Source organism: Lupinus angustifolius, chromosome LG07 (genome assembly GCF_001865875.1).
Source record: "Lupinus angustifolius cultivar Tanjil chromosome LG07, LupAngTanjil_v1.0, whole genome shotgun sequence".
Taxonomy (NCBI): Eukaryota; Viridiplantae; Streptophyta; class Magnoliopsida; order Fabales; family Fabaceae; genus Lupinus; species Lupinus angustifolius.
The window spans coordinates 319,616-343,513 of NC_032015.1; the positions used below are offsets into that span (position 1 = coordinate 319,616).

At 34.2% G+C, this 23,898-nt stretch overlaps 7 protein-coding genes across 7 annotated transcripts; 3 read left to right on the forward strand and 4 right to left on the reverse strand.

Moving 5' to 3' along the window:
• LOC109353166 (expansin-like A2) lies at positions 1,279-3,256 on the reverse strand. Its single transcript, XM_019595366.1, has 5 exons — positions 3,106-3,256; positions 2,748-2,857; positions 2,468-2,646; positions 1,748-1,880; positions 1,279-1,655 (listed from the first exon to the last, which is right to left on the reverse strand). The coding sequence occupies exons 1-5, from the start codon at positions 3,224-3,226 to the stop codon at positions 1,410-1,412; spliced, it is 789 nt and encodes a 262-aa protein (XP_019450911.1). The 5' UTR covers positions 3,227-3,256; the 3' UTR covers positions 1,279-1,409.
• On the forward strand, positions 6,051-8,941 carry LOC109353163 (lysine histidine transporter-like 8). The gene is made up of 4 exons (XM_019595363.1): positions 6,051-6,453; positions 7,345-7,478; positions 7,723-8,168; positions 8,280-8,941. The coding sequence occupies exons 1-4, from the start codon at positions 6,173-6,175 to the stop codon at positions 8,892-8,894; spliced, it is 1,476 nt and encodes a 491-aa protein (XP_019450908.1). The 5' UTR covers positions 6,051-6,172; the 3' UTR covers positions 8,895-8,941.
• On the reverse strand, positions 9,100-11,198 carry LOC109353168. The gene is made up of 3 exons (XM_019595367.1): positions 10,714-11,198; positions 9,630-9,815; positions 9,100-9,544 (listed from the first exon to the last, which is right to left on the reverse strand). The coding sequence occupies exons 1-3, from the start codon at positions 11,146-11,148 to the stop codon at positions 9,251-9,253; spliced, it is 915 nt and encodes a 304-aa protein (XP_019450912.1). The 5' UTR covers positions 11,149-11,198; the 3' UTR covers positions 9,100-9,250.
• On the reverse strand, positions 11,826-13,149 carry LOC109353165 (signal recognition particle 43 kDa protein, chloroplastic). Its single transcript, XM_019595365.1, has one exon. It carries the CDS (start codon positions 13,050-13,052, stop codon positions 11,949-11,951), a length of 1,104 nt encoding a protein of 367 aa, XP_019450910.1. The 5' UTR covers positions 13,053-13,149; the 3' UTR covers positions 11,826-11,948.
• LOC109353162 (L-ascorbate oxidase homolog) lies at positions 14,747-18,340 on the forward strand. Its single transcript, XM_019595362.1, has 8 exons — positions 14,747-14,956; positions 15,081-15,190; positions 16,090-16,360; positions 16,548-16,647; positions 16,748-17,093; positions 17,186-17,554; positions 17,641-17,719; positions 17,811-18,340. Exons 1-8 carry the CDS (start codon positions 14,813-14,815, stop codon positions 18,021-18,023), a joined length of 1,632 nt encoding a protein of 543 aa, XP_019450907.1. The 5' UTR covers positions 14,747-14,812; the 3' UTR covers positions 18,024-18,340.
• LOC109353171 lies at positions 18,957-21,487 on the forward strand. The gene is made up of 5 exons (XM_019595371.1): positions 18,957-19,073; positions 19,964-20,231; positions 20,469-20,690; positions 20,771-20,899; positions 21,112-21,487. The coding sequence occupies exons 2-5, from the start codon at positions 20,019-20,021 to the stop codon at positions 21,328-21,330; spliced, it is 783 nt and encodes a 260-aa protein (XP_019450916.1). The 5' UTR covers positions 18,957-19,073; positions 19,964-20,018; the 3' UTR covers positions 21,331-21,487.
• LOC109353172 (uncharacterized protein At4g19900-like) lies at positions 21,935-23,133 on the reverse strand. The gene is made up of 2 exons (XM_019595372.1): positions 22,182-23,133; positions 21,935-22,034 (listed from the first exon to the last, which is right to left on the reverse strand). The coding sequence occupies exon 1, from the start codon at positions 23,067-23,069 to the stop codon at positions 22,233-22,235; it is 837 nt and encodes a 278-aa protein (XP_019450917.1). The 5' UTR covers positions 23,070-23,133; the 3' UTR covers positions 21,935-22,034; positions 22,182-22,232.

The window sequence follows — 23,898 nt, forward strand, 5'->3', positions numbered from 1 at the left end:
TTGGTTTTCTTTGGTTCAATTTTATTTATTGATTTCTTTACTCTGCCAAGAATCATTTGATGTCAGGAGTGGAGGAATTTGGGCAGCTAGATAACTAGTACCTAATCTCTCTATCCTGCTTCTGTGTGAATTGTGAAATATAATTTGGTGACATTTTGACAAATCCTTATTCAAGATTTCTAAAATGTCTTTAATAACCTAAAGCCAAGAAGTTTTGAGATTCTTTGTTGGGCTAGGTTGGCAGCGGGCAAGAATCTTCTGTCCTAAAAGATCATGTTCTCGTGTTCTTATGTTTTTTATAATTATTTTTCTAATTAAATAATACATTTTGATTGGCTTTGTACATTATCGGGAACACTAATAAATACCAAAGATCTTTATCCGATTGGCAACTCCATACTCCATAGCAGAGTTTGAGTATGACATTCTACCCGTTCTATTTTTAACTACAAACCTCCTACACACTGAAAATTTAGGCCAAGGTTTCATATTTTTTTAAACATTATCTGTAGCAATTATATGTGATAAAATTAGACATCCTAGACTTTGTTGTGCCAGGCTGGTCCAAATAATTTGGATAATTAATTCCCTGGATCAATCACAATCTTTTGATATAACAGAACCACACATGTATGGTTTCATGTCATGGGGCTTTAAAATTATGTTTAGTGAGCCACAATCACTAGACAAAGATCAACTATCCTCAATTGTGTCACAAACCTATCACATTTTGCCATATAAATAAAATAAAAAATTTAAAATAATAAAAAGTCACATTTTAATTGTCTTAGGACATGAAATAGGACACGATCCTCAATAAATAATGTCGGTCCTTGACAAATACGTGGGCTCCACTTCCTATGAGTGGCTCAACAATTACCTTTTTTTTCTAGGTTTTACTTATTATACCCTTTCTTGATGAATTAGGACAATAATTTGTCCTAACCTAGAGGTTCGTCTTATTTGTTTGATGATGCATTTTGGTTTAGAAAACAACAAGGGTCTTTCTTTAGATGGCAATGCCACTAGTGATTTTTGCCATCAATCTGAAAGCTATACACGTCACTTGAGTATATTCCAAAATGAAACGTAAATAGAAGGGACAAAGTTTTTTCCCAATAATGTTCCTTTGTACACGAAACAATGAGGTGAAAAAACACTTAAACCAAAAAATTAAAATGCCATCATGCATGTCATAAAAAATGAGAAATCATAATCATTGCAAAAGCTTATGATTTTTAACATGTACTAGAGAGTGAAGTGTTTTCAGAAGTGTAGTAAAAAACTATAGCAAAAACAAAATGTTTGTAGCTAAACTTGTAAGTTTATTAAAACTACTTCTATACTATAGCATGAATAAAGTTGAAGCCTATATCTCTATGTATGTGTTATTATTCATGAATCATGAATCATGACCAATTCTGTTCATGACAGGGGGAACAACCCTCTTGTGCAATATCAGTGATCTGAACACCAGAGTCATACACCACCCCAGTTTTCCAATCAGCAGGTAAAACCTTCTGTGCCCATATCCATTTTCCATCATACCCTGCAGTTACCACCATCCTGAATTGCAATGGACCTTCTGGAACCCTGTTTGTGTCCCACACTACACCATGTTTTCTGCTCAAGAAACTCCAGTTTGAAGATCCAACCTAGTCAAAGTTCACATTTTTATCCAATTAATAATGAAATAGGTAACCAAATTATTTGGTGTATCCCATGTATACATAACATTATTACTTACCCGGGCTACATCAACTGCTACTATCTCTGTTTGACCCCCTTGGTACAAAAACTGAATTGCTAAGTAATTTGGTTTTTGGCTTGATTCTTCTACACGGACTGCTAATTTCTGATTTTTGTAATCACAAGGTATTCTGTTCCAATAAACAAGATTCATTAACACTTCATTCATGATGCATATAAAAATTGATATTATCTCTGTTTGCATGTTCATAAAATATCTCACATTATACATTACTACTACAATATTAATATATTAGCATTATACATTACTGCTAATGACCGTTGCTAGCTGATAGTAATTGTTCCATGATTGTGCAAGGGAGTGTCATATTATTTGATTCTAAATATTAATTTTAGTCCCTTATATTTTTTGAGTTTACCAATTTGGTCCCTCAAAAATTGAAAAAATCCAAAGTGATCTACAAAAATTTCAAATGTAGGTCAAATTAGTCATTTTTAGCATGTTTTAAAACATTTGGTAGAGACTAATTTGACCCAAAAAAGACTAATTTGATCCACATTTAAAAAATTTGGCAACCATTTCGGTTTTACAATTTTTGAAAGACAAAACTGATAAGTTCAAAAAACATGACAGACTAAAATGGGTAATTAATCATTATTTAATTGTTGGCCCTGTTCTCATTTTGTGGTGGGAGGTGGAAAATGGGGACAAACAAGCAAAACCATAGATAGGTACATAAAAAAAAAGGAACTTTACCTCTTATATTCAATGTCAACAATGCCAAGCTTCAATATTTGTTGGCCCTTACCCTTCTGAGCCATGGCTGTGAAGGCCCTGCTGCTTAAGACAAAGTCTGTTTGATTATTGTGATTAAGATCACTCACTACCACTCTGGTACCTGCTTTTGTGCATAGACTGGGATTCTTGCATCTTATCTGCATCAAATTATTATGCATTTATTACAACAATATATTAATGATCATGACATTAAAAAAACCTCTAAATTATTTGTATCAAGAGAAATGAAATTTGGTACCTGAAAACAGGCACCACAACCAGCTCCATCTTTGAAAAGTGAAGGGACTGCAGCTGCAAGCTGTCCATTACTTAAGCCCAATGCAAGGGAGCCATATCCACATGCCCCAGCTGAATATATCAATTCAAACCCACACAACAAGTTAATGTATAATAAGGCCTATAAACTCAGACAAATATAAACATTGACTTTGTAAAGATTTATACACTTTCGAATCATTCATCGTTCATTTATAATACTTTTATTCAAGAGTCAATGACGATTAAAAAATGAATAGTGAATGATGCAATGACAGTATAATATATACATCTTTTACTCTAAAGTGAAACAAATATTAAAGGTAATGAATGATATTTACATGAAAGAGCAGAGGCTTTGGAGAAGTGGGTAGCCTTGGTTTGATGCACACAGGTATCACAAGCAGTAGCAGTAGCAGATGAAGCAAAAAAGAAGATGAAGAAACAAAGAAGGAAAGCCATGTATAAGTATAAGTGTTTGTTGTTTTGTTTTGATTGGAAGTAATGTAAAGTGGATATGAAAGCAATGCAAGAAGTTGAAGTATATATATAGGAATTAAGTATTGGTGACCAGCTCAGCATTTCCATAAATATTCTACTATTTGTTAGATAAGAATCAAACAAAGTAAATGGGCTCACTCGTTTTCTGACTCCACTCACCGACTATGCACCAATCTCAAACACAAAAAAAGTATCTCCTTATAAATAACTGATTGTTTTTCTCATGTTTTCAATGAAAAAATATGATTTTATGATAAATAAAAAAATAAAAATAATATTTCATATTGTCTTTTATGTTATTTTATAGTACTTGTTTTTTCATTAATAAACTTAAATAATCTAATTAATTTGGTACTTAGGACACCATATGGAACATGTAATCTTCATCCATCATCAACGTGTTACGTGTGAACGTGTTTCTTTTTTAGTAACTAAGTGGATGTTTTGTTGGTACCCACTGTGGTGCATTAAGTATTGTGTTTTTTTACTATAATATGTGATAAATGTTAGTATAGTATGTGTGCTATATTGCTGTTATTACTAGGTGATGATGACTAATAAGATTCGGTGCTAAAACTTTTCTCATTTTCGGATGTTTCTGACCGACTTGCATTTACTTTACCGACACTGTTATTTTACTAAACTAAACTAAGCTTGGAAAGATACAAGTGGAAATCAAATAGAGTGATTAATCCCAAATTTAAAGTTTCTATTGGTAAACAAGGGACTAGGCCTATAAGAAAAACGCATAACCAATATGTTAATTTCTTTTCATTCAGTTTAGGTAAGTCTATTATTAGAATTTTCCACCTTACGCAAGAGGAAATCATAGTAAAAGTTGAGTTTGATTCCACAACCAGATTCAAATGCCTATTTCTAAACCCAACATATTATGTGTGAGAAATCCTCAAATATCATTGTTAGTATAAACACTTAGTTGGTGAGTGATTTGTTTGATTTTCAAGACGGAGTGAGATACATTTACTTCAATAATAAGTTTTTTAAATTTACTTCACATCATAGTCATTAATTTTATGAACATCTATTAGTTTAGATATACTCATTAATTGAAACCATTGAATTTCCCTATAATTGATAGCTAAAATGATCTCTTTGAAGATATCGACAATTATAAAGCATGCCTCCCCAATCAAACAATAGGCTAGTTCCTTAAACAACTCAAACGAACACTTGATCTCTAAAAGTTAGTTAAGGTGCGGGTAGATGCTTAAAGGGCTAAGCTAGCAGGGCCCAAAACGTTGAGCCTTGTTTCCTGACCCAATTATGAAGAAAACGATCAAACATGTATGGAAGGCAAGTCCAAAGGAACAAATGGCCTAGAATCAAAATTCATTGTCTATCATGTCTCCACCAAACAATAAACACACATGGGTCATAAGATCAATTATTCACCGTTGATTTATTAATTATTATCGACACTTAAACAAAAGTAATATAAATCAATGATAAATAATATATTCATAGGGTAAAAAATTTTACATTGATTAGTGAATAGATATTAAACTGTTACTTTACTATATGAACAGAAATATGAGAAACTGTATCTGTCTAAATTTTGACGGACATACGACATTATTCTATATTAATTGTTTATAAGTTTTGTACATTATTATTGTATTATTTACCGTTGATATTTAATTATCATTGAGTTTTCAGAAAAAATAATTCAATAAATAGTAAATGATGTAGCGTATATGTGTAAATTTTTATATAAACACCGTACATATTTTACATTTTTTGGTTTTATATAGCAATTTTGCATTGACACCATTCAATATATGATATATAAAAAATATAAAATTTATAGTAAAAATACTTGATGAAAAATATTTAATAAAAGTATATTTAAAGAAGGTAGAAGAACAAGGTTTATTTTGATAATGTAAACAAAAATCTAATTTACTTTATAAAAAACAAGATTTTATATTAGTGATCTAATTTGTGGAATACCATGAAAGACTATGCATAATCTAATGGAAGAAGATAGTGAGTTGAGAGAGTTCAATTCAAACATGGCATAGTAAATAAAAAACGCAAGAAAAACAGCATTTTCCTATCTCACATCACATGAATTTGGGGCCAAGTCAACCTCCCTATTAAAAAATTGGCACAGGAGAGAAACTGGGTACTTTTCTTGCCATTCTTTCTTCAACTATCAATTCCAATACAATTTTCATTTTGCTATATTCCTTTTCCTCTTTACCTAGATGGCTGCTAAAACGGTAGCATCAAAATCAAATAATTGTTTTACTTAAATAATTATTGGAGCATGTTTTGCTCTAACACAAAGATTTAAGTGAACACATACATGTTTGTATTGGCTTAACAGACAAAATTTAATATTTTGTCTATTTTATATTTTATCAACATATTATTTATTATTGATTTATATTATTTTTATTTGAGTGTCAACAATTGATAATATAAAAAATTCTTACACGGTTAGTATATATATATTAAATTCGGGAAGGAGATGCATATAAAAAGTAAAAATATAATACAAGATATTTAATAGTGTGAAAAAATTGGCTTAGAAAAAAACTACAAATGATGGAGATGGAGTTGCGTCATAGGGTACGTACTCCAATTTGAGTCAATTAGTGTTAGCTGTCTGAAGGCTATTACAACCTCAGATGAGATCAGCATGATGATGTCATCCTTAAAAAGTGGAACCAACTCGTTGTACCTTCAACATCAATTCTATATATATGACTAATTTCTCCATTTCCATTTCATTAATCTTCAAACTTTTAACTTCCAAGCAACTACCACAACATTTTCTGTTCACACAAAAAACAATTTTGTCCTTGGTTGGTGTTATTACATTATATTGCTCTGTATATTACCATTCATTATTTCTTGAATTTGTTCATTCTACACATAAATATGGGAGAAGTAGATGGAACATTCAAATCTCCACTTTCTCCTCTATTCATACAAATTGATCCATCATCTAATTTTGAACCACAATACCCTTCTATCTCTGATTCTCATCCTTCTCCTATCATTACCCAGCCACAACAGCTTCAACGATTTCCCAAAGATGCTTGGCTTCCTCTCACTGAGTCCAGAAATGGGAATACCTTCTATGCAGCTTTCCATATTCTCAATTCTAACATCGGATTTCAAGCTCTCATGCTTCCTTTGGCTTTTGCTACTCTTGGTTGGTAAGTATCTTACTTTAATTATACCATTTTTTTAACTTTATCTATAAATCAAATAATTTGTTTTAACTTTATCAAACAATTTATATATAACCATTAGCATTTGATTAGGGTTGAGTATCAATATTATACACAATATGCATCAAATATAAACACTCTGTAGGTAATTGGCCTCGTAGGTGTGCTAAAGTTTGTAATGTTTATTTTCAATGTTCACGGGGACATAGACACACTTAACTAAACCTCGTTAACAAATCGATTGTGCCAATGAAATCGGTGTTTACCTGTTTAAAGATAACCAATTTTTATATAAGAAATTCTAATATAAGACAATTACAGTTGCCAACTAGTCGAACACACAAAATTTCCATCCCTTTATAGTTGTTCAAGCGCTGTCCACTATATTATATATTTATATGTCAAGCGAGATTTTTATTATGCCACAAAACCAACAAGAGTGTGTTTCAACGACATTTTTCACCTGAATGCATGCATGGCTTTGGTTTTTCAGATAGAAATACTACAAATACTAAAGGTTAAATTTAGAGGAATAATGTTTTGTTTACTTAAATCTGGACTATTAATTGTTGTCCTTTGGATTCTACTCCTCAAACTTTTCTTCAGTATTATATTAGAGAAATACTGGTCAACTGTATTTTGAAGTTATCCTTGCAACCAGGGCAACCGCACACATAGTCACGTGCATGTATGCAAAACTAAGTAGAAGTAGCCTAGCATTTAGTTATGAAAATGAATGATAAATGATGTAATAATATTGTATAAAACTCATATGTTGATACATTTTTTCCTCTTATTATCATAAACTCTCAAATATAAATAAGATAAATAAATGGTGAATATCCTATTGACATTTTCTAAATATCTATCTTATAGGGTATGGGGTAGTGTGTCTTTGTCAATAGCATTTGTGTGGCAGCTGTATACAATATTTCTGCTTATTAAACTTCATGAATCTTTCCCTGGAATTCGTCACAGCAGATACCTCTTCCTCGCCATGGCTGCTTTTGGTATGATATTAACAATCGTAAATCTTTATTTGTAAATTAGTGCTATTTCATCACAGGGTATCTTTTTTCTTCATTTCATACACATTTAGAAATTAGAAGGAGTGGTTAATATCAATATTCACATTACTAATTTTATATATAGATTTGATTTAGATGGAGCACATCTCATTTTGAAAAGATTAACAAGACTAATTGATATTGACATTAATTGTGGATATTTAAACTTTACTATGCATCATATCAGGAAGAAGGTTAGGTAAAGTGGCAGCATTATTCCCAGTGATGTATCTTTCAGGAGGCAACTGCGTCATTCTTATCATCACAGGTGGTGGGACAATGAAGCTTTTGTTCAAGACACTGTGTGATAATGATCATAACCTAACGTGTAACTCCCACTCACTAAGTGGTGCTGAGTGGTTTTTGGTTTTTACATGTTTGGCCATTCTCATGGCTCAATTGCCCAACCTTAACTCTGTGGCCTATGTCTCTCTCATTGGTGGTGTCAGTGCTATTACTTATTGCACTCTCTTTTGGACCCTCTCTGTTAGGAATGGTAGACCCACTTCTGTGTCCTACACTACATCCTTGTCCAAAGATCATTCTGATATGGCTAACTTCACTGACATTATCAATGCCATTGGACTCATTGTCATAGCTTTCAGGGGTCACAATGTTTTGCTCGAGATACAGGCAAGTCATAAGTATATGATATTATGATATATTCATGATTTGCTTATGCATGCTTTACATTAGATTCTCATTGGATTAACTACTAAAGTAGTATGGATTTTGGTTATGTAGGGGACGCTGCCTTCAAATGTGGAAGAGACATCAGAAAAACCAATGCGTAGAGGAGTGACCATTGCATATATATTAATTGCTATATGCATATTTCCCCTTGCAATAGTAGGATTCTGGGCATATGGAAATCAGATAAATGGAGGGTTGTTAATTGCATTCCCACAATTCCACAGGGAACAAGTATCTAAATTCACAATGGGTGCAATGTATGTTTTACTAATAATACATTGTTTGACTAGCTTCCAAGTCTATGCCATGCCTGTTTTTGACAACCTTGAAATAAGATACACTGTGATCAAGAATCATAGATGCCCAAGATTGGTGAGAACATGCTTCCGTATATTCTTTGGAGGGTTGACATTCTTTATAGCAGTCACGTTCCCATTTCTGCCAAGCCTATCACTGTTGCTTGGAGGGATGACCCTTGTGCCTATAACATACGCATACCCTTGTTTCATGTGGTTAGCTATCAAGAAACCTCGCAAAAAGGGTGTTGTATGGTGCTTCAACATTGCACTTGGTTGTTTAGGAATGATTTTAGGCGCTCTATTGGTAACTGCAGCTTTAAGAACTCTAATTATCAGAGGCTTAAAAGCTAACTTCTTCCATCCTTAAAAATAACAACATCTACTCAAGCACCAAATAGTGATTATATTCTTTTATTGTTAAGCTAGGCAAAGTTTTCGATGAAGCTTCAAGTTTGGAATTAATATTTTGGGTTAACATATTTGAGTCCACAATAGATACTCTCTAACTATGCACAACATTATAAACAGGGTCAGCCCCAAATTACTGATCTGATAAAATATGACCAAGTGTCTAAAACTGAAGGAAAAATGAATTGTACTTGAACACAAATTACATATAACAACATTAGCACTCACTGGGGTATATTTATATAGATTCAGCATCCATAATATAAAGATGTTGGGTGTGAGAAATGATAAATAACAAGATCTAGAATAAATAAATTAGTTGAAGACACATGAATCCGTCAAATTTAGTGAATTTCCAAGTTGATTGCCATGCAAAGTGAGAGAACATGTAATTGTTCTATAGAATGTAGACTTAACCAATCTTCCCAATATGTAAGCTCTTGATCTGACAACAAAAGTGAGGTTTAGAGGCAATGTAAGACTATCCATATTCTTTTTATTACCAATATTCCCAAAATCTGAGCCCCCACCATAGAGTGGAACCTGATATCCTGAAACCATTACTGCTAACTTCCTTTGACTCTTCCTCGACTCATAGAACTTCTCTATCTATTATGAACAATGATCATGCCTTAGTCCTACTAATGAATACTAAAATAAAGGTTAATTAATAAAAATGTAATAATGTATATACCTGGCCAGAAGCTAGTTGAAGGTGGTAATAGGTAAGTAGAAGAGGAGTGGAAGTGACGTGGACTCCGAAGAAAGTAGCTGGATTTCTATATATGATCCCAACCGTTGAGTTCAATGATAACATATCTGTGGGTACCCCACTTCCATCATTCCCTGATTGAACATTCACATTCTCGAACACTATGTTCTGTTTACCACACATTCATAACAAATAGACAACTTAGTCCAAAACAAAAGAACCAAGCAATAATCAGATTGAAACATTGCATCATCCACCATTGATATTTAATCATTGTTGATTTTTTTTAAAAGTGTAATTTAAATGAATGGTGAATAATGTATTGCATGTTGATGAGTAGATTTTGCACCCAACCAATTCTTTCTAAATTCAACCTAATTAGCCATTTTTTATTATTATCGATTGGGTCCATTCAAACGAAAACGGCAACATAGTTAAATACAAGAGGGCAGTTATGGAATTTAAAATATGTGAATGAACCATCCCTAGTCAATGAAATGTGGAAGGAAACACACAGAAAGAGAACGGCAATGAAATGAATGAGGCACGCACGAACAATCATAAAATATTAATTAAATGAATTTAACTAATGCATTACCTTTAGGTTTCGGAATCAAAGATATAAAAAAAATATTATGAAAAGTGGCACTCCACATTAAAAAAATGTTGTATACACAATCAGTATCTAAATTGTAAATGATGTAAAAAAATTGATAGTAAATACTTATTTTCTCTTCTTTTATGAATAGTTTTTCTACACAAAAATTGCATACTAGATTGAAATGCAAGGGTAAAAACTCAAAAAACGAGAGGTGGAGGACTACATGCAATGTTAATCATACATAGTTTGACTTAGGATGTCGTGGAGATAAGAGAATGCAATGAAATGGAATTATATGAAGAGTATAAAGATTTATACATATCCACTTCATCCTTTATCGTTCATTTAGATTATCTTTTCTTAAAAGTCAACAATAATTAAAAATCAATCAACAGTAATGATGCAATGACAATATATAAAACTCATACAATTGTTTATGAGAATATATATCTCATAATGATGTACCTTAACGATGAGAGGAGGGTTGTAATTCTTGCTGGCACCCCAAAGAATCAAAGAGAAGAAAGTGAAAAGCAGGATAAAAAGCAAGAAGAGACAAAAATACAAACGAATCTTATGAGGAATATTGTGAAGATCTTCTTCTTCATCATCATCATCAAGGTTAGGGTGAGGATGAAGTCTAATCCAAGGGACAGAAGAAGGGTTGTTAAGAGAATTGGAAGACTCACGTGAGTGGTGGATATGAGAAGACATAGAGTAACGGTGGTGTGGAGAAGCAGGAGGACTTGAACCATAAGACATTTTCTCAACATCATGGTTAGAAGGGCTTTGAACATAGTAAAGTGGTTGTCGTGTTGGTGAACGAGGTGGTGATGATGAAGAAAGTTCCATGCTTAATTCCGATTCTGATTTCCTCTGCATCATTCTGTTTACCCCCATTGTTCTCGAATATGTGATGATGATGACGACGACGATGAACAAAACCCAAAGGGGAAGCTGCTTTTAAATATAAATACAATGATAGGAAATATAAAATTATTTGTCCACACAGATACGCTAACATGTTTATCTACGTTGAATATGTGCTGAATAATCAATAATAGGGCGGTCCAATTAGTATCAAATAAAAATGGTAGACTAGTTCGTATTTAAATTTTGATGAAGATAATTTGTTTAATATCTCATAGTGTGATATATATTATTAAATATCAATGATAGATGATGTAATGACAGACAGTATAAAACTCATACACAGTGCATACATCTTTTATTTACAGAAAAGATTCACATATAAATGTTTATCAATAAATAAACATGATGATTTATGTTAAACTTGAATATTATCACTTAATCAGTGTAGCTAACTGCAAGTGAGGAGATTAAGGCTCCCCCTTGTAACAAGTTGGAAGTGGGGATAAGCTTGATGCACACTAAAATATATCTTATTATCCCAAGCCAGTAGAAAAACTATATTATAGTTATTAACATGTAATAAAAAATAAATGAATAAATTTGTATTGTAATTTTGATTTGATAATTATGTTAATTGATTAACAAAAAAAAATAGAAAAAACTTTGAAGGACAATATTGATTAGCAAAGGAAATAGATATTGGCATTGAAACACTGAAAATGACATTTTTTTGAAGAATGCTAGTAATACTACTAATCTCGCAAGGAAATGGAGTAAGATCGAGTCTCGACTCTTCAGTACTGGAGAGGAATCCTAGTTGAAAAAGATCACGGAGCAATAACATTGTTGCTACGAAGCTGAAAGTCCTTAATAAGCTCATCATCAACATTATCTTCAGGCTCCCACGTGGGCTCATCCAAATCAGCCCATTTAACCAAATACTCCATTTTCCCATCATCACCGTTTCTGCTATCAACCACCGCTTCCGCCACCGCGTACTCAAGCCCAGCTTCGTAATCCCTCACCAAATCCTCCGCCACTAACCTCGCCTTCACCCACTCGTTTGCTCCACCGTCTTTCCACCTCACTAAATATTCTAAATTCTCTCCCTTCCCTCTCTTCTCTATTATTTCCTCCACTTCCGCATATTCGAAAACCGCTTCCTCCAAAACCCTAACCACTCCTTCCAGTCCGATTCTTCTTCCGAATTGCATCGGATTCCCCTTCGGTGTTACCTTCAGAATCTCCCTTGCAAGATCTAAAGGCGTTTTTCCTCTACTGTCTTCGATTTCAGGATCCGCGCCTTGATCCAAGAGAAGTTTCGCGACGCCGGGTTTTACGTAACCGGCAGCCATGTGCAGCGCGGTGAGTCCTCCGGTGTTTTCACGGTGGTCGAGGTTGGCGCCGGCTTCAGCGAGGAGGCGTACGCATGGCTCTGAGCCGAGGCCGGAGACGAAGAGGAGAGCGGTTCTGCCGTCAGAATCGACGGCGTCAACATCGCGTTCGTCGCCAAGTTCGATGAGGCTCTTGAAGGCGGCTTCGTCGGCTTTCTTAGCGGCGGTCCACCAGGGAGATTCATACTCAGCGAGAACGTCTCCGGCTATGAAGTCGGAGGGGACCCAGGAAGGGGTGTGACCGTCTTTCCACTCGATGAGATATTCCATACCGGTAGCGCCGTTGAGAGCTCTGCTTCCGATGATTCGTTTAACTTCGCCGTAGGAATCATCTTCAGCGGTGGTGGTGTCTGTAAGTGGTTGTTGTTGTTGTTGTTGTTGATTGTGGAGAGAAGAGAGAGGAAGAAAGGTATGATTCGTGTGTTTGGGGCGAAAGGGAAGGTGGGAAGGGAAAATAGGAGAGAAAGGGAGTTTGTTGAGATAGGGAGAGAGATTCAGGTGAGAAACTGGTTTAGTCATCAACAAACCTTCCATCATTAATCTACTTGCTTCAGTTGCTTGTGCTTCTGGGAGTGGGAATGAGAACGAAGGAAAATGAGGATAAGGAATCACACCAATTTCATGCTTGCATTTGGATAAGATAAGATAACATTATCTTCCTCAACAACGCTAATTCTACTACTCTATTTCAAATATATCCGATTTACTTAATTAACTTAGTTAACAACACTCTTATCACTGCCATACAATTTACATTTATCCTCTATATTCATGTATAATACTAGTAACCAAAAAATAAAAAAATACAAGAGAGATAAAGAATGACAATGTATGACACTCTATTTTCTATATGGTATTGGATGTTGGGTTGATTTTTTGTACTACTATTAATGATTAATATGCTTGCTTTTATTTCTTGACTAAGGAACTAATCTTTTTATGGTGTAAAATTGTTTCTCCGAATAAATATCGTTTTTCGAAATCAAACATTTAACATCTTCGAATCCAATGGTCCCTTACGGTAACATTTTTTGGTAGGTTTGGTTGATTTGAGGTGTTCATATTTTAATGTACCGTGTGAATGTTAATAATTGGTATCAAAGACACCTGGCCACATGATTCTACCGATGAATGTTCTCGAATTCTCCTTGGGGTAATGCCAAACAAGGGTTGTGTATTACTCTTTTTCTTCGTAAAATAAATTGAGGGGTAATTATACTATCTTTTCATGCTTAGCAAAAGTGGAAAAGAAGTGCAGGTGTTTGTGTAAATTATTCAACGTTCATTACTTTTATAATTTTTTTTCTCTTTATGCAGCTAATTAGCATTTTGTTGTTGTGAAAAAGGTCCATTCTTAATTATTTTTTTAAAACATTGACAAATGGTTAAACAGGTAAATGAAATATTATATGTTTTTTCCTAAATTAAGGCAAACTTCAGAATCAATGACGGAGGCACCTACCGAATTGAATTAAAAGTACCTACCTTATTGTAGAAAAGTACTCATCCATTATTCTTTCTCACATCTTACTCTCAGGAATGGCAGATAGATGAAGAAGCATAAGGAAGTCAAACGTAAAAAAGAATTGGACAATTTTTATTCGCTCCACCTCAACGGAGGTGGAAAATAATTGCATTAGAATGTGATAATTCTTGACAAAGGAAATTAATAAAATAAAATGTATAAATTCGGATCCTTACCCATTATCCCATATTCCCATGTGTCACATTTGAAAGTTAACTTTACACGAATCAATCTAAAAAATGAAGTAAGTAGTCAACTCCACCGTGTTGGCTATTAACAGTGAACAGTGTTATCGAATCTTCCATATGCATTCATATGTATTGTAATTTGCATTGATTCCTCTAACAGCATATACATAGAATGTCCCAGAAGCGACAGAGCCATAAAACCCATAATCATTGTTTCCGCGTACAATTATTTTTTGGAAAGTGAAGTTTAAGTAGACTTGTTTTAGAAGCAACGACAAAAAATGAAGAAAGCGTGTGTTGCGTAAATACACAGCTTGCACAATGCAAATTGCAAACAATAATATAACACAACACACGCAGTCATAACTCATAACCTCTTTTCCATTCTCACTTCCCACCGTTTTAATATTCATTACCCAACCAGTGTGGCAACAACCATATTCATTTGCTTTTTCCGCGCTTTCTTTTTCATTCTTTCTCATATTTAGTATTTACCCTACTCTTCTCACATTCATATATATTCACAACTGTGTGCTTTGTTATTTTCTAACTCCACACTTTCCTTCTTGCATTTCCTTTACAACATGAACCTCATTGGTGCTATGCTTAGCTTCTTCTTAACATCACTTCTTTTGGAGGTCGTTCACGTTGCTGCTGAGGACCCATACAGATTCTTTGATTGGAACATAACCTATGGGGACATTTATCCCCTCGGTGTTAAACAACAGGTTTATATAATATCATTGCTTTATTTATATATATACATATATGTACCAGAGGAAAGATATGTTTACTCTCAAATTATGTTACTCTAATTACACTCAATGCTTAATTGATATGTTGCATTTTCAGGGCATTCTTATCAATGGACAATTTCCAGGTCCTGAAATCTACTCTGTTACTAATGATAATTTGATTATCAATGTACACAATAGCTTACCTGAACCGTTTCTTATATCATGGTAAATACTCACTCTTTCTATATCTTTATGTTGTTTTTCTTTCAAAAATAAGCAAATTTGGGTCATCTAATATTCCTTCAAAACTAGCTTTAGCTATTGCTTATGATTCAAATGTATTAGTCAAGAAGTGAAATGTTTTATTCTCTTCCAAGGCTGTACATGCATTTGCTGTGAGTATGATTAAATATTATATATTTATACATAAAATTAAGCTAAGTTTGAAGGTCAAAATATACTATATTAAATGTAGAATTCAACATAGGCAAACATTTATATTAGAAGCATCTTTGTCTAATTACATTAGGTAATATTAATTGGGCCGCAACAAAGTAACTTCCTTATCTCTGTTTTTTGCTGTCACTGATAGTGACTAAAGACATGTGACCCTCATCTTTCATTAAATTCACTCACAATGACGGAATGGGAATGGGAAAGGAAAACAAAACAAAAATGGGTTTAATAATAAATGTTGTTCTCACCCTTCATTTTGGCACCTTAAGATAATTGACTTACTTTGTTTTTGTTGTTCTTATATTTTTATTTTTGTTCTTTAATTTAATTAAAGGAAAGTGGGGAGATAAATAGATGTTGTAGGATCTAAATAAGAATATGAATGATGTTTATTATTGTAGGAAAAAAATATATTTTGTTCTTGTTTCATGGGAAGTTATAATAAATTATAAAATAATATGTGGGATCCAAATAAGAATGAAATTTTTGTTCTCCATTTCATTTCAAACACTCTTATGTCCTTGCTTTAATCACTTTCATTTGGTTGTTGCACTTTCTTTAAACCTAAAGAATAATGAATCATTAGATTCATTGGACATGAATTTGCATAGTGAATGAATTAAATTTAAAAGTAAAAATACATATTGAAATGATTGTATACTTAACAGGAATGGTGTTCAACAAAGAAGAAATTCTTATCAGGATGGAGTTTATGGAACTACATGCCCAATCCCTCCTGGCAAGAATTTCACATACACACTTCAAGTAAAGGATCAAATTGGAAGCTTTTTTTATTTCCCATCTCTTGCTTTTCACAAAGCAGCTGGTGCCTTTGGAGCAATCAAAGTCCTTAGTAGACCAAGGATCCCAGTCCCATTTCCAGACCCAGCTTATGATTATTCCATTCTAATTGGAGATTGGTATCAAATCAATCACACGGTAATCAAACATACACTTAACACAAATGTATATCATTAGTTTTATTATTTCTATGTCCCGAGCATATCTTGTGGGACATATAGTAGCACAACTTGTGGGACATGTAGTAGCACAACTTGTGGGACAACAATTGTGTAACTATTTTTTGTCTTATACATTTTATTGACATATTAATATATGAATTCAGAAATTGAAGTCTGTCCTAGATTTTGGACACAGACTTCCATTCCCTCAAGCTGTTTTGATTAATGGTCGTGCAAATGGTACATCATTCACAGTTGAACAAGGTAGACTTTTCTATTCATGCCTCCCCTATAATATTAATATATACAGATTATTTCTAAGGTTATTTATTGATTTATGAATGACAATGTCAATGTACAACAGGGAAAACATATAGACTTAGAATATCAAATGTTGGGCTTCAGAACACTCTGAACTTTAGGATTCAAGGGCATGAGTTGAAATTGGTGGAAGTTGAGGGAACTCACACTGTACAAACTACTTATTCATCAATTGATGTTCATGTTGGACAATCTTATTCGGTGTTGATCACAGCTGATCAAGCACCTAAGGATTACTACATTGTTGCTTCCACTCGTTTCACCGACCAAGTTATAACTAGTACTGCATCCCTTCGATATAGTAACTCTCAGCAACCTATTTCTGGGCCAATTCCTGATGGTCCAACTACTCAGATTGATTGGTCTATCAAACAAGCTCGTTCAATCAGGTATTAGCTTTGTTCATCAACAACACTAATCAAATATTAATGGTCAATTACTTTAACATTGTTCAACAATTAACATATTGTCATTTTTGCAGGACAAACTTGACTGCAAGTGGGCCTAGGCCAAATCCACAGGGGTCCTATCATTATGGTCTTGTGAACATAACTAAGACATTCATGTTAGAGAGCGCAGCAGCACAAGTTAATGGGAAACAAAGATATGCAATCAATAGTGTATCTTTTATTCCTTCTGATGACACTCCTTTGAAGCTAGCAGATTATTTCAAGATTGATGGTGTTTTCCAAGTTGGAAGCATCCCAGATACCCCTTCTGGAAAGCCCATGTTTCTTGATACCTCGGTCCTGGGTGCGGATTTTCGAGCCTTTGTTGAGATTGTGTTTCAAAACCATGAAGACATAGTTCAAAGCTACCACATTGATGGATATTCTTTCTGGGTCGTAGGGTAAGACTTAATTTCCCCCTATCAATCTTCAATATGTTTACTTCATAACATATTATTTGAATTTAAACATATCATTTTTTATGCAGTATGGATGGTGGCGTGTGGAGTCCTGATAATCGTAATCAGTATAACCTCAGAGATGCAGTTTCAAGATGTACAACACAGGTCAGTTGTTTGTATTTGTCAATTTCCCTTTGATTATTAATTCCTTATTTTCCAAATGTAGCAAAAGCTTACTGATAAATTTGTGTATCAGGTATATCCTAAGTCATGGACTGCAATTTATGTGGCACTAGACAATGTCGGTATGTGGAATGTGAGAAGTGAATTTTGGGCACGACGATACCTTGGACAACAATTCTATCTACGAGTATATTCACCAGTTGAATCCATCAGGGATGAATATCCAATTCCAAAGAATGCACTTCTATGTGGCAAAGCTGCTGGAAGAACAACCAGACCACTATGATCATAAGAACTTGATACTATCCCAATCATTAATCAAACCTATATTGGGACCAACTTGATCCCGTTCCTTGCATATTCATCTACAATTTCTATGTATCACTATTTAATCATCACTTCACCATTGTATTGTGACAATAAATTACCCCTATTGATTAATTTATTCTTTTTTTCAAGTGTATGTTTCTCCCTAATGTACTAGCCTATACTTTTGTTTCTTTAACAGATTGAAATGATGTCAACTACTTCAATCTGCATGTGCATTAACATGAATATATCAATGAGAGCAGCACAATAAAATTTGAAGTGTTATACTGTGTTGGACAGAATAGTTCCTAATGTCTTTCACACAAACACATCTAAGTTTATATTTCTTTATCAGTATGAAGAAGTTATCAACAAAAATAATAATAACAACTCCAATTTGTTTTATTTAGATGAGGATCTTATTACTGAGCAACTTAAGAACCCTCTGTAACAAATCAAAATATAGAAATGTTGATTAGGAAATTAAATTTTATAGACTCTTAATGTTGATTAGGTGTGAGTATAAGTACATGTAAACACTATACCTGCCCCACACTGTTGCTATCCATATCCTGAAGGCACAACACAAGCCTTAAAGTTGATTATTTAGTTAAAGTACATAAAGGGGGTGGTCCAAGTTGTTGGAAAAGAGAAGCCATAGTTGATAGTTGATAGGTAGATAAAGAGAGAAAGGAAACAAATAAAATAGTGTCTCTATCTCTCTCTCTCATCTCATCTCAAGTTGTAAATAAACTCACAGTTTAGGTGGTGTAACACTCACGAGAGGAGGAAGAAAAGAAGCATAAGGTCACAAGAGTCACAAGAGAATGGAGACTAGTACTGCTCCTAGTTCAGGTTCAAGTACCCTTCTTATATAATGGTGTTGGTTGTGAATAACCAATCATAAGTTTCATGAGTTGGATAGTGACAAATATGGGAAGCTCTATGTGAAGAAACTTAAACCTGCTTTTCCTGATATTGCTGCTGCTCCTGGCTTACCTCCTCATCTGATCACATCTATTCTCAGGTTTCTTTTTACTCTTTTTCTTTTAAATACTCTTACTCATCCATACCTTGTTAAGGGGTAATGTTACTTTTAAATATTTTCATATGCTGAGGCTGTCTTGGAATTTCAACAATGCTGTGAGGTAGGTGAGTTGAACATGAAAGTTATACCACTTATCTTGATTAATCTTCTTTCATTTCTATTAACAAAATTTGTCATTACTATTACTATTACTATTATAGCAAAAGTGATGATAATCTTCTATTTAAAATATACCACACAACTAGTTGAATTACACAAGAATAAAATAGTTGTGAATTTCAGCCAAATAAGAACTAAGAAGATTATAGGCAGTGAAGTTTATCATTTCCACTTCTTAGAAAAAGACTGAATGACTACATGTGTCAAACTGACTTGCTTGATGATAATGTGTTGTATGTGCTTTTGACTTTTTCATCTGGCTTATGTTTTGGTTGTGTTCCAAAAAATTTATGTTTTCAATCTTTGGAATAAATTATTATCATCTGTCCAAAGAAAATGATTATTTTATTATCATTGTGAAGTTGTTATCTCCTTAAGATTTGTTTCCATTCTAATCTCTGTCCTTTTTTATTAAAATATTACTTGTTTGTGGTTTAATCTTTATTTTGGAGTTAGAAAAAACTAGCACCTCTCTTTCTATATATTTGGCCCACAAGGTGTCCCAAGCAGTGCTAAGAATGCATCTCTTGTTCCAGAATGTTTATCTGCTTATTGCTTAATGCTTTAAAATTCAGATGTTGATGGAGAAGGAGGCCAAAGTTGGTTACTTTACATGGTTTTAATGGATAATCTGATTAACTTTTTTCTACTATAGATTGAACTATTAATTATTTCTGCTGTTTAAACTTTAAACTATACTTTGAATACAGAAATGGAAAATTAGAAAAAGTGAGCAAGAGTGAGTTCCAAGACATTCTATTGAGCATGGCTACTGGACTGAAGAGAGATTCAATTGTGATACTACGCATTGATGGGGAAGATCTTCTTGAGTTTGTTAATGGTCCAAGTTATGAAGCAGAAATAGTATCCATATTTTCCCACATTGCATCCACTGATAAGTCACTTCATCACCATATTATTGAGGCTCTAGGCAAGCTCACTGTTGAGCAAGGGATCCCTCCTATTTCAGATTCTTGGGTACCCAATTGATTCAAATATTATTCACCATGTTGAAAGCTGATATAGAACATATATACACACATAAGGTCCTTGTGTTTTAAATAAACATATTAAAACATGAGACTAACACAGATGAATAAAACATTTTCATTTGTTGGTATTGCTAAGAAGCTCATTACCTCATTTTCCACTTTACCAAAAAATGTCTTACTAATTTCATTTCCTTCCTATGTTGGCTTATCTTTCTTTGTTCAGGTTATTAACAACATTGTGGAACCAGCACTGCTATCTCAGGGTGGCTATGGTTGGGATAAGCCTGTTTCTTATGAAGAGGCATTTCTGGAGGCATTTAAGAAAGTGGCATTGATTATGGCTAATCGTCTTAAAGAGCAACCTGTCATTGTTGCCCACAGTGAAAACACCTTTGATGGGAGTGGTGTTAAGAGGCTATTGTCTAACAAGTTTGAATTAGATAAGGTCTATATATATATATGTTTTCATTCTTTTTTCACCTCAACTTATTTATATGTAATTCACCAATCTATCATGTGATGCAGACTTTGAACTCAGCTCTAGAGAATTTCCCTAAAGATCAAAATGGAAAATTATCGAAAGAGTATCTACGGGCGGCGTTGGAGGTGCTGTCTCCATCTGCTGGTTTACCTCCAGTTGGAGCAATTGCAGAGGTATGTTGCCAATGCATATACAACAGCCAATACTTTAACTATATTACAGTTGCATGGTTGATAGCATTTTGAGGCAAAGCACTAAAAATATGCTAAAAATTCACTGTTTGCATGAGGCAGTGATAGTAGTGTTTAGGTTTTTTTATCATTCCGGTGTGGCATATGATTCAATGATGAGCCAGTAATTGAAAATAAGATGTTTCATTTTACAGATGAATAAGATTACTGGTGAAGTCTTTAAGATGGTAAATGCAGATGATGCAAAGGTGGTCAAAGAAGATGAATTCAAGAAAATCTTAACTGAAATATTGGGGAGTATCATGTTGCAATTAGAGCGCAAACCTGTATCAGTTTCTTCAGATTCAGTAGTGCATGAATCTCTTGGCTCATCTTCTACACTTCTGCAGCCATCTTCTACGGAAAAAGCATAGCTTTCTCAAGTATTTGACATTTTGACATGTAAAATAAGTCAAAACTAAATTTAAGAATAATAATGTCTTGGAATTGTGGTTGTGATGACTAGCATATAAGTTGAAGAAATTATTATCAGATTTAATTTTGATTTGTAATTAAATCCTAGCTCATAAGTTTTAATCAGCTTATAAGTTATCAATTAGCTCATAAGCGCAGTTTATTATTAAGTGTCAATGTGCATCTTAGAGCCAAATCTTGGGCACCAATGAAAGCAAGGAAGTCCAATCTTGAGGATTTCTCACTTTTGTTTTTATAAGACAGTGGGAGTTGATGAACCCATTAGTAACACCCACACCCATGTTCTTTATTCTAGCAAAAAGGAAAGAAAAGAATGTGCATGCTGATTTAAAGGGTAATGAAGAAATAAATGGCATTTCAAAGATGCCTCAAGTAACTGTATCCACAAATATCATTGAAATTGGCATATCAAAGTAATGACATTCTAGCTTACATTTTGCAGCATACACTTCTAAAGAATATTCAAGGCCAAAGTGTCAAAACCATAGGTCTTAACTATAAAGAATTTAAGATATTCTTCCATCAGCTATACACTTTCACATTTGATAATTGACAAACAGCCAACATACAATACACATAAAAGCTTAACCAAAATTGGTTAAGTCAGCCTACAACACTCATGTCAGTTTAACAACACTAGCATCAAAACCTGCATCATGGTTTTAAATTGCAGGCACAAGGTGGTTATTGGAGTCTCTGCAATAACAAGCCTATAATGTGGTCATTGGAGTCTCTGCAATAACAAGCCTATAATGTGGCCATTGGAGTCTCTGCAATAACTTCACAATCGTTGTGTTTTCCGCAATTGCAGTAAACAACCGCGATTTAAAATCGTAATCTATCAGTTGTGCCGTGAGGTTCCTTGCAACTTGGGATCCTTAGTCTTCCTAACATGAAACGGGTTCCTCTTAAATTCATGCAACAATCCCTTGTGTACAATTTTATCACCTTTGGTTAACCCACTATAACCAACACCATCAGGGTCCTGCAAAATAGGATTATGCAACGGATTCAACGCTTCCAAATTCGACCTCAACATCTTATCCTTCCTCAAAAAATCACTCTTTTTATCAAACCAATCACCCCAACCTTCCCTCAAAGGCGAAACCCTTCTCCCCATCTTCAACAAAAGCGCGTCTTCGATCCCCATAACCTGAATCGCTTTCATTCTCACTCCTTCATCAACAGGTATATCATCAGATCCAAACGCAGCCTTACTAGGATCCTCATCCACAACACCAGATCCCAAAAAGATTCCATTTTGATGATACCCAACATCCCATTCTTCCATAGAACGCTTGTTGAACGTTCTTCTGATAACACCACCGATATGGCAGAAAAAGTACCCTGCAGAAACCTTAATATGATCGAAGGGTTCGTCATCTTCTTCCTCCTCTGTGGTGGGTTGTTGCTCCTCAACGATGTCGAGGGCGTCGATGGTATCCTCGCCGCCGGTAGCGTCGTCGTTGACGGAATCAGAGAGGAGAGAATCGTAGTTGAAATCGTGAAGAGGAGGCGTGTTAGGATGGAGATGGTGGTGAGAGCGAAGATGAGAAATAGAGTGTGAGAGGCGAGTGTGGAAGAGAGAGAGTGAGAGGAATAGGAGAATGGCCGATACGACGGCGCATAAGAAGACACCGTAACGAGGCCGTCGCCGGGATCGGAGATTTCTTAACATTTTTCTTTAACGGAAAATTGAGTTTCTAATTTGTTGGTTCAAAGAGAATTGAAATGCAGTTGGAAAAGTGGGCTTTCTATTGGGCTGGGTTATCCCAATGAATAGGCCCATCTATAAGACAAATGACAATATTGCAGCCTGTTTCATCACTTTTTTTTGCTACCCCTATGGCAATAAAAACCGAACCTGTGGGTAACCACTCGAACCGAACCCGAATTTAATAGGGAAAACCTAATGTGATTATGTTCGGGTTTGGGTTTTAGTCGGGTTTAAATTTCGGGTTCGGATTTGGTATAGCAAAGACCCTAACCCGAACCCGCCCCGAAGTAAGGTAATTCAATTTAAAATTGAAATTTCTATTATTTGTCAATTGTTTTTAATTTCTAATTTTACTTTACGTACTATTGGATCTTCAAACGTAAAAGAAATGAAATAATACAAGAGAAAATAGAAATGTTAGAGTAAAATTACACGAAAATAATATCATATTTTCCTTAATACTTTATAATTTTCAGGTTTTTTTTCGGGCTCGGAATGGTATTTTTATTTTCAACCCCGTTGAGTTTGGGTTCGGGTTTGGGCATGTGCAAACCCGACCCGACCCCAACCCGCCCCGTTGTCATTCCTAGAATCAATTTTCTTTAGGCTACAATGATTACGTTTTCTATTAAAATAAATAGAGTATGTAGTAAGTGTAAAAATTTATACAGAGTCGGTCCATCATTCATCATTCATTTATATTACTTTTTAAATAGTCAATAATAATTAAAAATGAATGGTGTATAATGAATGACAATGTGTGAAATTTTGCAATGCGAGTGCATACAAT